Genomic DNA, 15,308 nt, shown 5'->3' with positions numbered 1-15,308 from the left:
TAACATTCACATTACAAAATTACACTCTTACCTACGGTCAACGGAGAGGTTACAGGTGACCCTTTTCCCCTATTACGTTGTCTATTCTTTTCTCCTCCGTTTGTCTCTTTGTTCCGTCTTTATTTCCTCGCTTGCTCCGCGTGTCGATTGGTGCGGTCACATCTTTCACAGCAGGGCTTCCTTTCAATACGTTGGCCCAGATGGAGCGCTCATAGTCACTTATTACAGTTGGGTGAGCTTGTCTGGCCAGCAGATGTCTAAAGTGTCAACGAGCCAAATGTTGACCACTGACGTAATGTAATTCAGCTTAAATTGGCATTCAGCATTATTCGTATTATTATTCTAGTCAGACGAGTGAGTCTGTATGGCCTCCTCAAACGACTCCTCAACATTTCCCTTTTCCTTGAATATTAGAATGCAAATGTAGCGTTCCAATCCGAGCAGAAGAATAAAAAAAAGCCTCTTTTGAGAAAGGTTTGCTGTTTAAATTGAAGAGCTGGCTGAAGAGAAGGAAAGAGAGATTTTTCTCTATTTTTTTTCTTGTTTTATTACCGTGCAGTTGCTCTCCTAACGAGCCGAAGGGCTTTTCAGAACTCTATTTGATATACACGAGTAAGCACACATTTCCCATGCAAATTTTTTCGCACCGCAGTTCATCTCTCACCCGCCGAGTGCAGGAATAGTAAACTGTTGACCCGTTGACTCCAGATGCCAGACAGGGCCCCGTCCCTGATTGGGCTCCGCGGTGCTTCAATCAGCTTAATTGGCCGGGACTATAGTATCAGTGTGAGCAGAGAGGGCAATGCTGGAATTGGAGGAAAAAAAAAAAAAAAAAAAAGATTTGAACGCTGGTTCGTGCAAGCCTCATTATTTGTTGATTGACACGTCTGCAGCAGGTTGGAAAGACCTGCCAGATCTCGGAAGGAAAACAACACAAGTTTGATGTCGCTCTGACTTTGGATATATTAGGATTTTTGTTGATCTTCAGTTTTTGAAAGCTCAGACCACTTCACCCAGCATGCATATATTAACTGCTGTTTTGTGGATGCGGTTTGGGTTCACGAGCGCCGGAGGCAAGTGGAGGAGCTGTGTTTACTTTCAGCTGCAGGATAATTGCCTTTTAAAAATGGAAATTCAAACGCAATTTAATCTGTATTTACGTGACACGTCAGCAAAAGTGCATTCGGGGGTGTTTTATCTCATGAATGAATTTGTTCATTCTTGAATTTGTTCATTCATTCTTTGTGATTCAGTTGCTTTCTTTAAAGAGCTGTTTTACAGTTCTTTAAAAGCACGCAAGAGGAGTTTTGCTGAAATACACAAAGCGGATCATCTGGATTCTGTTACGGAGGCTAAGAAAAAAAAAATTTCAATTGAAAGTACAGTGAAGTAAAACTCATGCTTCCCATTATGTTGTATGGGTCAATTAATTTACAAAGAATGTAAGTAATGTTCTTGTTTAATACGTCTCTTTTTGGATGAACAACAGCGCATGACCGTCACCAGTTGAACAAACAGCAACATTAGCATTCTTTTTTTTATTTGTGTCCCTTTTAGTATTTATTCTCCTTTTAGCTCTGTATCGTTAGCCGCTAAGTTATCCACTATGTACACAAGCGAGTCCCGAACTGTTTGGTCGACAGAGACCTCCCCCTGGAAACAGCTGTGTGTAAATCACTACAAGTCATCCTTTTTTTAATCGTCATTTGATCCAGTTTTCATATACAACTATTGATTATTGCATCATTAAAAAAATACTTTTCTCAAATAGCGCGAGCAGGTTTTGCCGAATAGAATTATTTATCGTCGATTACTGATTTGAAAAATGAGAGGCTGCATCGAGTGATACAGAAAAAAAACAAGTCAAATCAGGTACAACGTTATCAATAGATGAGACGCTCTGCTTTGATCGCACATAAGGGACCTAGAAAAACTTTTGGTGAGGGACCGAAATGTGTGTTCTTAATACCCCTCTGGGTCAAAGTTCACTGATTCTAACTTTTCCTACCGCCTCCTGCGGTCAGCAGTCATGTCATCCTCTGTGCCCATCACAGAAAGTGAAAAGGAGGCGGCGGCCTGATTTCAGCTCAGTCTGTCACCCCTCCATACATTTCTGCTGCCCTCCGTCTAAAACACGCCCATTGATGCAACATATCATAATCCATAATGATGAATTTAAGAGGTCATTTTGAAGCAGAAGTAATTTCCTACTTATGAGCAGTCCCCGGTAGTTCAGCTGTGATGTCCCATCTGTTTCATCACACTTCAATAGTCCAAGTGGAGGAAATGAAGTTTTTCACTGATGGCCCTGTATTGATTTTTGTGTGTGTGCCTTTGTGAAAGAGACACTTTGTATATGGCGCGGGGGTTCATGCCTGTTTTCACTCCAGCTCCACCCCAGTGATAATTAAGATTGTCTACACCCTTCTAACTTCAGCCCAGTTTAATGTGCTATAGCAGGGAGATGTAAAGGATAGTTATTACGGAAGTGTCCTCATGTGAATTATCCAGCGTAGTGAAAAGAAATCATTATCAGAACGTGTCTTTGGCTTGTTGTTTGTACATAGAGATCTGTCACCGGTCCATATACGCCTGTAAAGATATGTATTTCCCTTTGTTCTCTTGTGTGTTCCAGCTGTTCCTGTTCCAGTTACTGAGAGGCCTGTCCTACATCCACCAGAGGTACATCCTTCACCGCGACCTGAAACCACAGAACCTGCTCATCAGCGACACTGGAGAGCTCAAACTTGCTGACTTCGGTGAGTAGGCTGGATGCTGATGCTCTTTATTCTTCTTATCTGTGACATGTGAGAGTGAGTGTCCCCTCTGTTCTGTTATGATATGATGTCAGAGGGAAGCAGCTTGACGACAACGCCGTCTCTGTTGAATTTATCAGTGCTCATATGGTGGGATGAATTGGCATTTGTTGTATTCTTAGTTATTTTAATATGTTGAAAAATGTGAACGTGTGGTGCAACGTATAATAAAACTCACGGTTCGGATGGGATCAGCACAAAAGAAAAAAAAGAGAGAAAATATCACTTTCAAATCCCATATCACGTTTTTTCGATGATCCATATTAACGATCCCTTTGTTGTTTGATTATAGCAGCTGGTCTACAAGGCTCCAGACTATGATTTTTTGCCACCATCAAACATTCTAAATGTCATCCTTTTACTTTGTTATAGTTTTTTTTCTTCAGGAAAACACACACTTCAAATGATAAGGGTATAGAAGATTGTATTTTTATGGATTGAAACAAATAAGATCATTAGTAGTTTTAATAATGTATTATTAACTGCTGCTAGTCATAATTCCATCTCTAATATCTATTTATGTTGCTGTGAAAACATCTCCTTCAAACTACTGTGCATTCAAGTTTCTCACCAAAACTACATTATATGAAATAACATTGAACACATCATGATAATGTTATAATTTACATTTGCTCGATGATTCTTTTCACTGAACAGAGCCTGAATGCATCATAATGTAGCCGATTAGCGACGCTGCGATCGTTACGATAGACTACAGTATACAAGAGCCTCTTCTCCTGTCCATTAAAACACGGATTGGTTGTTGACCGTCAGTAAAACTATATTTCATGATTGACGAGTGATGTTTAACGTTGAACTGTGTAATTAATCAGCACGGATCATGAATCGACAATGGTCCGTGTCAGCACTAATACATATCACGAGACAATATGAACTCATCCATCAGATATTTGATCACACCACCCATCCAGTGTTCTAATTCCATGTCCCTGTGCCAATCGTTTAGTCATCTCTTGTTATATGCTATACATCGTTTTTGATTCATTTTTTTTGTCCCGTAAAATGTGCAATTACTTTTCGCCCAGTCGCCTGGAAAAGAATGTTGCCAATGTACGTTTGTGCAAACCACGGATACGTTGAATGCTACGTAAAGTGTCAACGAGCCAAATGTTCACCACTGACGTAATCTATGTACGTCATGCAACTTGTGAAACAACACAAGCTGGACACCTGAAGGTTCTGTCCAGCATGTGGTCCGTCGTGTTCTCAGCATCTACGAGTCGTGACCATAAGACACAGAGCTCCTCAAAGGACGCAGATATCGTGTTGTCTGATCCCAGAATAATGGGATTCTTGGAGAAAAGATCTGCGTTTTGAGGGGCTTTTTGTGTGCTGTCTGGCCCGTTTGTATGATCTGTTGGTCTAGCCATCTGTGCAACACTTTGGCCAAGAGGACAACATCTTGACAATAAGGGGACCCCTTGACCTTTTATTCACTTTGCCTTTCATCGCATGCCAGAATCCCCACATGTATGCAAGACATCAAAATACAGAGAGGATCACCATGAAAGTGAGTGAGCACATGCTCTCTATTTCGTGTCGTGTTAGGAACACCTCCTGAAGTGGCACCATATGGCTTGGATCCATGCTCCGTAAACACTGCCTCCGTGGCCTGTTTGGCATCATTAGTGGGCTAACTAACTGCCAATCCAGCCTTCTGTTCCATCCATCCATCTATCCATCCATCCATCTATCCTTCTGTCCGTCCGTCCTTCCTTCCATCCATCCACCAATCTATCCACCCATCCATCCACCCATCCATCCATTCATCCATCTATCTATCCTTCCGTCCGTCCTTCCTTCCTGCCATCCATCCATTAATCTATCTATCTATCTTTCCATCCGTCCTTCCATCCATCCATCTATCTATCCTTCCATCCATCCATCTATCTATCCTTCCATCCATCCTTCCTTCCTTCCTTCCATCCATCCATCCATCCATCTATCTATCCTTCCGTCCGTCCTTCCTTCCTGCCAACCATCTATCTATCTATCTTTCCATCCGTCCTTCCATCCACCCATCTATCTATCCTTCCGTCCATCCTTCCATCCATCCTTCCATCCATCCATCCATCCATCCATCCATCCATCCATCTATCTATCCTTCCGTCCGTCCTTCCTTCCTGCCAACCATCCATCCATCCATCAATCAATCTATCTATCCTTCCGTCCGTCCTTCCATGCATCCATCCATCCATCCATCTATCTATCCTTCCGTCCGTCCGTCGTTCCATCCATCCACCCATCCATCTATCCGGTGTCACATCCCTCTTCCTATTTCCCAGCCGTTTCCTAACTCCCTCAGACCTTCCCTCCCCTCTACTATCCATCTCTTTACCCCTCCATCCCTCTGTCCAGACCGACTGGGTGGAGGGGGAAGGTGGCAGCTTCATCAATAATGCAAACCATGAATTGGTTTGGAAACATTACTGCACGGGGAATGAGAGGGAGGAAATAATGAACAAAATACCAAATGAGCGCGAGTGAAAGTCCCCGGACTATTAGTCTGTCGCTGGAGCTCTTCAACAAACATGCGCAAAACACAGAATCAGCCTTTGCCTGAGGGAGGCCAGATGAGGACGGTGACGTGTGTGTGTGTGTGTGTGTGTGTGCGTGTGCGTGTGTGTGTGTGTGTGTGTGTGGGTGTGTGTGTGCGAGTGTGCACGTGTGTGTGATTATGTGATTGTGGGGCTGCCAGGGCCCCCTGTGGTCCGGGGCCTTGGCAGCAGGAATACTGATGGCCAACAGCTGAGGCCTGTGGTGCTGGTTGGGGTAAATGAGAGAGTCGAAGGGCGAATGTCAACAGAGGAGGGGCTGAGAGGTACAATAAGAGGTGGCAGGACGCATGGCGTGTGGTGAAAGGACGGCGTGTACAAAGAGGAAGGGATAAGGGTTAGCTGTAATGAAGACATTTATTGGGATGGGTTATGGGTGAGCTGGAAAATAAAAGTAGATTTTATCAGATTAAATAAAGCTCACTTTTATTTCTTCCTTTGGTGCTCATGAAGGCCATTTATTCGGTAGACTTTGCCCATCCTCCTCCTTATGGTAACAACTACTCTACCTCAGACATTAGTGTGTTCCTCCCGACCCGTTCGGTACAGGATGTCCAGTTTGGTATGCAGCATTATTTTGTCGGTCAGTCAAGATAGATAGATAGATATATACTTTATTAATCCCCAAGGGGAAATTTGTTGTCATAGTAGCGCCCAACACTTTACAGATACCAAATGGAATAGACTAAATAAACTAAACACACAAAATAAAATACAATATAAGAACAGGGATGACAGATATATAAAAAATAAAAAAAAAATTAAAAAAAATATATATATAAAATATATATATATATATATTTTATTTTTAATTTTTAATTTTTATTTAAAAAAAAAAAAATATATATATATATATATAAAATATATATACACAATAGAATACAAGCTCATTGAAGAATGATTAGCGTCAAACTGAATGCCGATGTCGTTCATCTGAAGTCGGTTATATTTGTGGATATACTTCAAACATTTTTATTTTCAAACGCCATCAACCCGAATGTGACAATTAGCGGAAACAAAAAGCGTCTGGAAGGCGAGTCCTTAACCCGCTGCAGATTGAGAGCCTCTCCAATGTGTTCAGTGCTGTTTATGGGGTGAACCCTGCGTCCTGTAGGTGCAGGGATAGGCTCCACCCCCTGCTACACTGGACTGAGCCACAGCGGTCAGAGCTGCTGGTTGTGGAGTGGATCCAGATGCTGCCCTCTGCTCCTCGGTGGGTGTACTCACTTTTTAATGAGCTGCACAAACATCCACCACATAAATGAGGCTTTGAGGAGCTCATGTTTCATATCAAGGACGCAGCTAATTGAGGCCGACTTAAGCAACGTGTGGGCGGTGATTTGTATTATTTGTGTGGAGCGTAATGACTGCATCACTCTCTGAACACAAGACAGGTGCATACAGTGAATCCTGTATGAACCCGCCGAGTGGAGGGGGCACAATTACACACACTATGTTTGCTCTTCCAAAAATCAATTGAAATGAAATTCAAAACGCAGATTACCACCTAACTAAACTAGTTCAATCAAAAGTAAGTAGCATGAGGGTTTGGGTGATTTAAAAGACACACATGTGGTTTTGTGTGGATTAAGAAAAGAAAAAAATGAAATGTACACCTTTTATTGATCCCCCGTGTGGAAATTCTCTCCATTTGACCCATCCTTAGTTATTGAGGAGCAGTGGGCTGCAGTGAAGCAACTGGGGGTTCAGTGTCTTGCTCAAGGACTCTTTGACATGAACTATGGGGGAGAGTGGGGATTGAACCTGGTACCTTGTGGCCACGGGATGACCACTCTCCCCCATGAGCTACAACCGGCCCCAAGACCTGTCCACAGATGCCTACTTGCTTCTCATTTACATCTCACATGATGGATAGTCTAAAAAACAGGACCAAAATAGATGCAGCAGAAACGTCGATGTCGTCGTTTTTTTTCTTCTTCCCTGTCAAAACCTTGTGCCTACTTTACCCACAATGCAACTCCGATGCCAACAGCTGGTACAGAGGGTCTGTCAGGCTCATTTCTTTCTCCGAGCCCTGGTACGCCATGTCGGTGTTCACTTGTGCTCTGCAGCAATGTAACAAGTGTGGGCCCCAGTTTGGTTCCTATCTTGTGCACGTACAAGAGCACATCGTCTACATGCATGTTCCCACACATATTAATAATGACATCCAAGAATGGCGCCGGTGTGGCAACAAAAGGCAGGGAAGTTACAAACTGTAACTGCTTTTATGAAGGAAAACTCCACAGGGTACTTGGTTAACGTTCCAATCCACAGTCGAGCCACCTAAGCAAGGCTTTACCATAGCATTGTTCATAATATTTCATCCAAAACCACAAAATGAGTTCATAAACATGTTTTAGCACTTAAGTTAGCCAGTTTTTTGGTAGGATTTAAGGATTGCTACTGCCACATTCGTTAATGTGAATCCACATACACACATTCCATCATCATTAAAAGGGATGAATTTCTTTCTTTTCATATAACTTCCTGGAGCCACGCACACACATGCTGGCAGCAAGCGCACGTTGTCGCCACCCACAAAATGACTTTAGCCTTGAGACAATTTTCTGATGACAAGCCCCTAATTATAGAAGCAATTGAAGCAGCAGATGAGCGTTGCTCATAGCCCACATTCTCCAGAGCCTCATGAGAGCCCTGAATGTGGGATGAACCTGCTGAAAAGGCTGCTTGTGTTTGCACTCAAACCCTGAAGCATTGCCATATGCCGCCAGTGTCCATCGCCAGCCCCGCAGCACAGCGGCCAGAAAACCTGATCTGAGGTTCATTCGCTCCTAAAATGGCCGAGGTGTGTGTGTGTGTGTGTGTGTGTGTGTGTGTTTGGGACTCCAATGTGAGAACCTGTTCCAGTGTGTGAAGCCTGGTCATGTTTCTGGCTCCTTGGAGAGTTGGAGATGTTAACATTTGCTAACTAGGTCTACAAAGTTTTCAACGAAAAATACAAAGTACAGCTGAGGCGGATGGGAATGTCATCAGTATTTCACCAAAAACCAAAGTGAGAATACGAAAAATGTACCTGATACTTTGAAAACGAATGGCCTTCCCATCAGCCTCAGCTGTACTGTGTTTGTAGACCTAATCATCAAATGTCAAGATCCTGACACATTAAACTAAGATCGTGAACATGCTTATCGTTTATGCTAATAAACTACAGGCCAAGTGGTCAATGAGATTCTCTTGAGGGAACCGTCAAGGACTTGGGCCTTTCCATTGTGTATTTCAAGTTTGATTATATTGTACTGTAGTAACTTACCGGGATCAAGGAATGTAACCGGGTTTGCTGATATTGAGTCAGTCGATGATTTTTGATAGTTCTGCTGATTATGTTCTCTGATAAAATATCAGAAATATATATATATATATATATATATATATATATATAAGTATATATATACTTGCTTTTTTCAACCAAATGTCCATAACCAATAGATATTCAGTTTTCTGTGATGTTTCATATGCTGTAACAGGCAAAAGAGACATCAAATCACACATTTCAAAAGCTACAACTGTGGAATTAGTTTGGAGTTTTTCTTTGAAAAAGATGATCAAACTGATCAAAATAATTGCGTTAGAAGCGTGCGTTGCGATATTGGATGGTGCTAAATTGTACTAAAGAAAACAAAATTTAAAAAAAATGGTATATTGCTTTCACAGAGCTCGCTGATGTGTGCTGATGTGCGCTGATGTGCATGTTTCTCTTTCTTGGAAGTTGGTGTTGCGGCGCTGTGAAAAAACAGCTGCTGGGATAATGATGTGTGAGGAGTGAAGCAATGTGACAATGGAGCTGGAAGAATGTCACGGGCACCCAGAGCAGACTGTTTGGCTCTCCCCAGTATATGTCTGTGTGTGTGTGTGTGTGTGTGTATTATGATCAGTCAGATGGATCACGCCTTTATGTGTTTTTTTACCTGAGAGTTTTAACACACAAGCAGCCGAAATGGCGTGCGATTGGTGTGTGCGTGTGTGTGTAAGTAATGTAGAATATTATAATGCAGAGCTCATTAAAGACCACTTTGTGTTGGGAAATGAGCTGGGACGACGGCAGGTGGTGCACTGACACACACACACACACACACACACACACACACACACACACACATGAAGGGATGTTGGACATAAAAGAGGACAGATTTCTATTAAAACCTTTATAATTTAGCTTGTAAATTCAAACACACAATTGTAAAATAAACTGTAAGGAAAGCCTCAGGGTCAAAGGTTACATCTTAATAAATAACTAGTACTGTAGCGGGCTAGACGGCAGCTGATTCGCTGATCTGTCACTTCAATTTGACCTTCTCCTGAGAAAATAAAAGCCGGGTGTTGTGTTCCACTGAGCAGCCGAGCAGAGCAGTGTTTACCTGCTTTGGTTCCTCATCCATATTACATGTGTGTATTTTCAGCTGAGCAAATGCAGCAGAAACGCAGCCAACCCTGCCTCAACTTTGTCTATGACCCATTTACACCTCGCATTGAAATGTCTCGTATCCAGATTGTTTCCAGCTATGATTAAACATGACTACAAGCTACACCTGGTATTACTATGTGTCTCCAGAGTAATATCTGATCGCTCTGTCCAGCTGTGACAACTGAACTGGTCGAGTGAGCGATTTACGTAGTTCTGCCCACTCGTGATGTCCGACCCACACGGATATGTGATAATCAACCAGCCGACCTGCACACCTCCAACTTTATGCATCATAATAGTACAATTGTCGGGACCGAGATTGAGATTGAAATGAGGACTGATATTGAGACTGAGATGAGGACTAAAATGAGGACTGAGATGAGGACTAAAGTGAGGACTGAGATAAGGACTAAAGTGAGGACTGAGATGAGGACTAAAATGAGGACTGAGATAAGGACTGAGATGAGGACTAAAGTGAGGACTGAGATGAGGACTAAAGTGAGGACTGAGATGAGGACTAAAATGAGGACTGAGATGAGGACTAAAATGAGGACTGAGATGAGGACTAAAATGAGGACTGAGATAAGGACTAAAATGAGGACTGAGATAAGGACTAAAATGAGGACTGAGATGAGGACTAAAATGAGGACTGAGATAAGGACTAAAATGAGGACTGAGATAAGGACTGAGATGAGGACTAAAGTGAGGACTGAGATGAGGACTAAAATGAGGACTGAGATAAGGACTAAAATGAGGACTGAGATAAGGACTAAAATGAGGACTGAGATGAGGACTAAAATGAGGACTGAGATAAGGACTGAGATGAGGACTGAGATAAGGACTGAGATGAGGACTAAAGTGAGGACTGAGATGAGGACTAAAATGAGGACTGAGATAAGGACTAAAATGAGGACTGAGATAAGGACTAAAATGAGGACTGAGATGAGGACTAAAATGAGGACTGAGATAAGGACTAAAATGAGGACTGAGATGAGGACTAAAATGAGGACTGAGATAAGGACTGAGATGAGGACTGAGATGAGGACTAAAGTGAGGACTGAGATGAGGACTAAAATGAGGACTGAGATAAGGACTGAGATGAGGACTGAGATAAGGACTGAGATGAGGACTAAAGTGAGGACTGAGATAAGGACTAAAATGAGGACTGAGATGAGGACTAAAATGAGGACTGAGATATGGACTGAGATGAGGACTGAGATGAGGACTAAAGTGAGGACTGAGATGAGGACTAAAATGAGGACTGAGATGAGGACTAAAATGAGGACTGAGATAAGGACTAAAATGAGGACTGAGATGAGGACTAAAATGAGGACTGAGATAAGGACTAAAATGAGGACTGAGATAAGGACTAAAATGAGGACTGAGATGAGGACTAAAATGAGGACTGAGATAAGGACTAAAATGAGGACTGAGATGAGGACTAAAAGGAGGACTGAGATAAGGACTGAGATGAGGACTGAGATAAGGACTGAGATGAGGACTAAAGTGAGGACTGAGATGAGGACTAAAATGAGGACTGAGATGAGGACTAAAATGAGGACTGAGATAAGGACTAAAATGAGGACTGAGATGAGGACTAAAGTGAGGACTGAGATGAGGACTAAAATGAGGACTGAGATAAGGACTAAAATGAGGACTGAGATGAGGACTAAAATGAGGACTGAGATACGGACTGAGATGAGGACTGAGATGAGGACTAAAGTGAGGACTGAGATGAGGACTAAAATGAGGACTGAGATGAGGACTAAAATGAGGACTGAGATAAGGACTAAAATGAGGACTGAGATGAGGACTAAATGAGGACTGAGATGAGGACTAAAATGAGGACTGAGATAAGGACTAAAATGAGGACTGAGATGAGGACTAAAATGAGGACTGAGATAAGGACTGAGATGAGGACTGAGATAAGGACTGAGATGAGGACTAAAGTGAGGACTGAGATGAGGACTAAAATGAGGACTAAAATGAGGACTGAGATAAGGACTAAAATGAGGACTGAGATAAGGACTAAAATGAGGACTGAGATGAGGACTAAAATGAGGACTGAGATAAGGACTGAGATGAGGACTGAGATAAGGACTGAGATGAGGACTAAAGTGAGGACTGAGATGAGGACTAAAATGAGGACTGAGATGAGGACTAAAATGAGGACTGAGATAAGGACTGAGATGAGGACTAAAGTGAGGACTGAGATGAGGACTAAAATGAGGACTGAGATAAGGACTAAAATGAGGACTGAGATAAGGACTAAAATGAGGACTAAAGTGAGGACTGAGATGAGGCCCATACTGCAATAATTTGAAGTTAAATCATGTTTTTATCTAAATGTATCTCCCAACAATTGATGTTGAAATCCTCCAGACTGTTTTCGTCAGTGTAAAAAAGCAGCTTTAACAATTTCTCAGTATACCTGTATACGCTCTTCAACTTCCAAACGCAATAGGTGGTTCTGCAGGAGTACGGTATTGGAGCTACTTTTACCAGCCGGGTGCACTGACTGATCCGGTCTCATCGCCAGGTTCTGTACCATCTTGCCTGTACAGAGGCCAAAACCTCTACGTATGTGGCAACTCTTGCTATTGACAGTTTTAGCATTTACAAACAATCCAAAATCGATGCACTGCAGGGGTGTGAATCAGATTTCCAGCGGGTCTTGAAGTCGATAGCTATGCTCGGTTAGAGGGTGCTCACTCTGACCAACATCTGGCAGCTCTGGCTAGATAACGTGGCCCATCGAGTTCCATCAGACATAGTGCAGCTCATAGCAGCGCTGTGGCAGGAAGAACGCTGCATGTACTTCCATTTTATACACAGGTGACACTGGTACTGGAGACGGAAGATATCTCAAACTTTGTTAAGAAGAACTTATTATTGTCCCCTGTGGAAATACTTCCTACCGTGTCTTAAATAGCTTCTGACAGGATGCAGTGCATCTCTCAATCTGCTGCATGTTAAAGAGGAAGAGATGAAGCAGGCTGAAGCTACAAACTGCCTTTAAAATCCAAATGAACTTCAAAAGAACAGTGGGCTGTTTCCCGTGGGGACAGAGACTATTCTCATCCTTCTCTTTGTTCATTCTTTCTTCCTCCTACTTACCTCCAGCCCCCGCCTCTTCCCCCGGATACATTGTAACCCACGGCGTTGTGCGTGAGATAGTGATGTATAATTCACCGGTGACCTTCATCCCAGTAGCTACCTGGACAGGATGCAACAGATGAAGGTGGCTGAAGGTGTGTGTGTGTGTGTGTGTGTTTGTGTGTGTGTGTGTGTGTGTGTGTGTGTGTGTGTGTGTGTGTGTGTGTGCGTGCGTGTGTTTGTGTGTGTGTATCGTACCCTTCTCTGCAGTTCAGACCGGTGGGGTTGAGAGGGTCCGGCAAACATCGCAACGTGTAAGTGACAATAACTGCAGTTTATCGAATGGCCACTAGAGGCTGTTTCCCCAATACCCTCAATGTTAAAATGTTACAACTTTACAGCAGAAAATAAACATGTTAATACTCACTAGTTTAAATGACATTATGGCGTAATCTTATGCATTCTTAAGGGTGTGGCCTCTTTGAGTGACAGGTTGCTAGCACGGCAGCATTAACATCGCGTTTTGATGGTCTTTTGTGCAAACGGACACTCTTTCAGCTCTTTCTCGTTTTTTGTATCATGGTTAACATGATATTAGGGATGCACATGGCTAACCAAGTTAGACTGTATGGTCACTTCTGGTTCCAAAAGCCAAGATGGCGTCGTCCAAAATGCTGAATTCGAGGTCTTCAACGAACCAATGGGTGACGTTACAGTGACTATTTCCACTTTCTATATACAGACTGTGATTGGAACACATCTCTATTTGCCTAGTAATGCTAACACCTTACTCTCTTTCTTTACGTACACCATGTTGAGCTGACAGCTAACAAGAAACAATATATTTAAACAAGTAGAACATGGTTAGCTTGTATAAATTGTCACCTAAATAGAAGTAAAAAGAAGTATTTGATTTTTACCCAGTAGCACATGAACACGTTGAGTGAGGCATTATGGTGGCCTCCAAGCTGTCTGTGGGTAGGAAATTGGACTTTTACATTTTGTTGTGACGCATGAGATGGAGGAGGAACAGCTGATTAAGGTCACGGTGAATGTTAAAGGCATAAAGTAAGGACTGCTTATTCTTTGGTGTTAAGTTATAATTCAGTATCCAAAGCTATGAGTTATTATTGCTTTGTTACTACTTGTCTATGAATACACTGACCCCGCTGAATGTCACTTTGCATGCCATCAATATAGGTTAGAATATAGATATTCTCTCCATTGTTGGTTTTTGGTCACCAGCTATTCAATAATGTTTCAAGAAAACTAAAACAAAAAAAAGAACAACCAAACAACCACTGCTGACAATATGTCATAACTCTTAATGAAACATATTATAACAACCCTTCTCTTATTATGCTGACGGATTGGCCACATCTTCTTTCAATGATTTATGGGTACGTGTTTTTTTGTTTGCAGCAGTTTTATTTTTCAAACCTCTATCCTGAAAAATGTCAGTCAGCAGAGCTGTACGCCAACTAATACATGTCTCATATCAAGGTCACAGTTATAATACATAATTAAGGCCTTGATATAATTAGGCCAAGCTGTGCATGGCTTATTTACGACTATGATTATTTAATAATCATAGATAAATTGCAAGTATGATTACTATCAGTTGTAGTGCAGTTCTGTGTGTGGTTTGTCCAGGAGGTGTTTGCAAACTGCAGCAGTGCAGTTAGAGAAAGAAAATATGTATGTTCTCATTAAATGACGTCTTCTTTCTAATATTCTTACAATATTTCTTCTTGAAAATATTATGACTTTCTTCCAATTGAATTACACCTTTATTCTCGCAATATAATCAGAATCAGAATCAGAACCTTTTATTGCCAGGTATGTTTTCACATACAAGGAATTTATCATGGTCGGGTGGTGCAACAATTAAACAATCAACAACAAGCAACACAGTGCGACAATTGAAACATATTAAATGCACAGAAGAATATAAAATATAAAATAACATGCACAGACAAACAGGTAACAGTACTTTAAACAGTACAGTAATACTTCTTTCACAAAATACTACGACTTCTCAGACAACACATATTTATTTAGAATGTGCAGAAAGTTTTGAACACGAGCAGAAAAAAACAAATATGAGGTGCTTGTACATGAAAATATAATGCAATCATGGATCACTGAAGTGAACGGGAGCCACACGCACATTTAAAGAGGTTACTTCATCAAACCAAAGGCACAAAACACGAGGCAAGAGGTAATCATGCCTATATGTGTGCTGACTCAGCAGAAATAACCTGAATAGCTGAAAGCATTGCAGAATACCAGAGCCATACTGCATGACATCCCATTATGTTTCTGGACATCTCCACCATAAAATAGAGCATACAAACAGTGTATATTGTGGCATATACTCCAGATATCGGTGCA

The 15,308-nt window shown here is 41.8% G+C and overlaps 1 protein-coding gene across 3 annotated transcripts in view; it reads left to right on the top strand.

Annotated features, from left to right (window-relative positions):
* The window catches only part of cdk14 (cyclin-dependent kinase 14), a 150,594-nt gene that overhangs the window by 60,674 nt on the left and 74,612 nt on the right, over positions 1–15,308 (top strand). For all 3 annotated transcript variants that reach the window (XM_034528777.1, XM_034528778.1, XM_034528779.1), the window contains one exon: positions 2,636–2,759. In XM_034528777.1, the coding sequence (XP_034384668.1) occupies positions 2,636–2,759 (124 nt within the window). The remainder of the gene's footprint in view (positions 1–2,635; positions 2,760–15,308) is intronic.

Source organism: Cyclopterus lumpus, chromosome 25 (assembly GCF_009769545.1).
Source record: "Cyclopterus lumpus isolate fCycLum1 chromosome 25, fCycLum1.pri, whole genome shotgun sequence".
NCBI lineage: Eukaryota > Metazoa > Chordata > Actinopteri > Perciformes > Cyclopteridae > Cyclopterus > Cyclopterus lumpus.
Note: the sequence above shows the minus strand (reverse complement) of the source record. Positions and strands in the feature narration are given on the sequence as shown.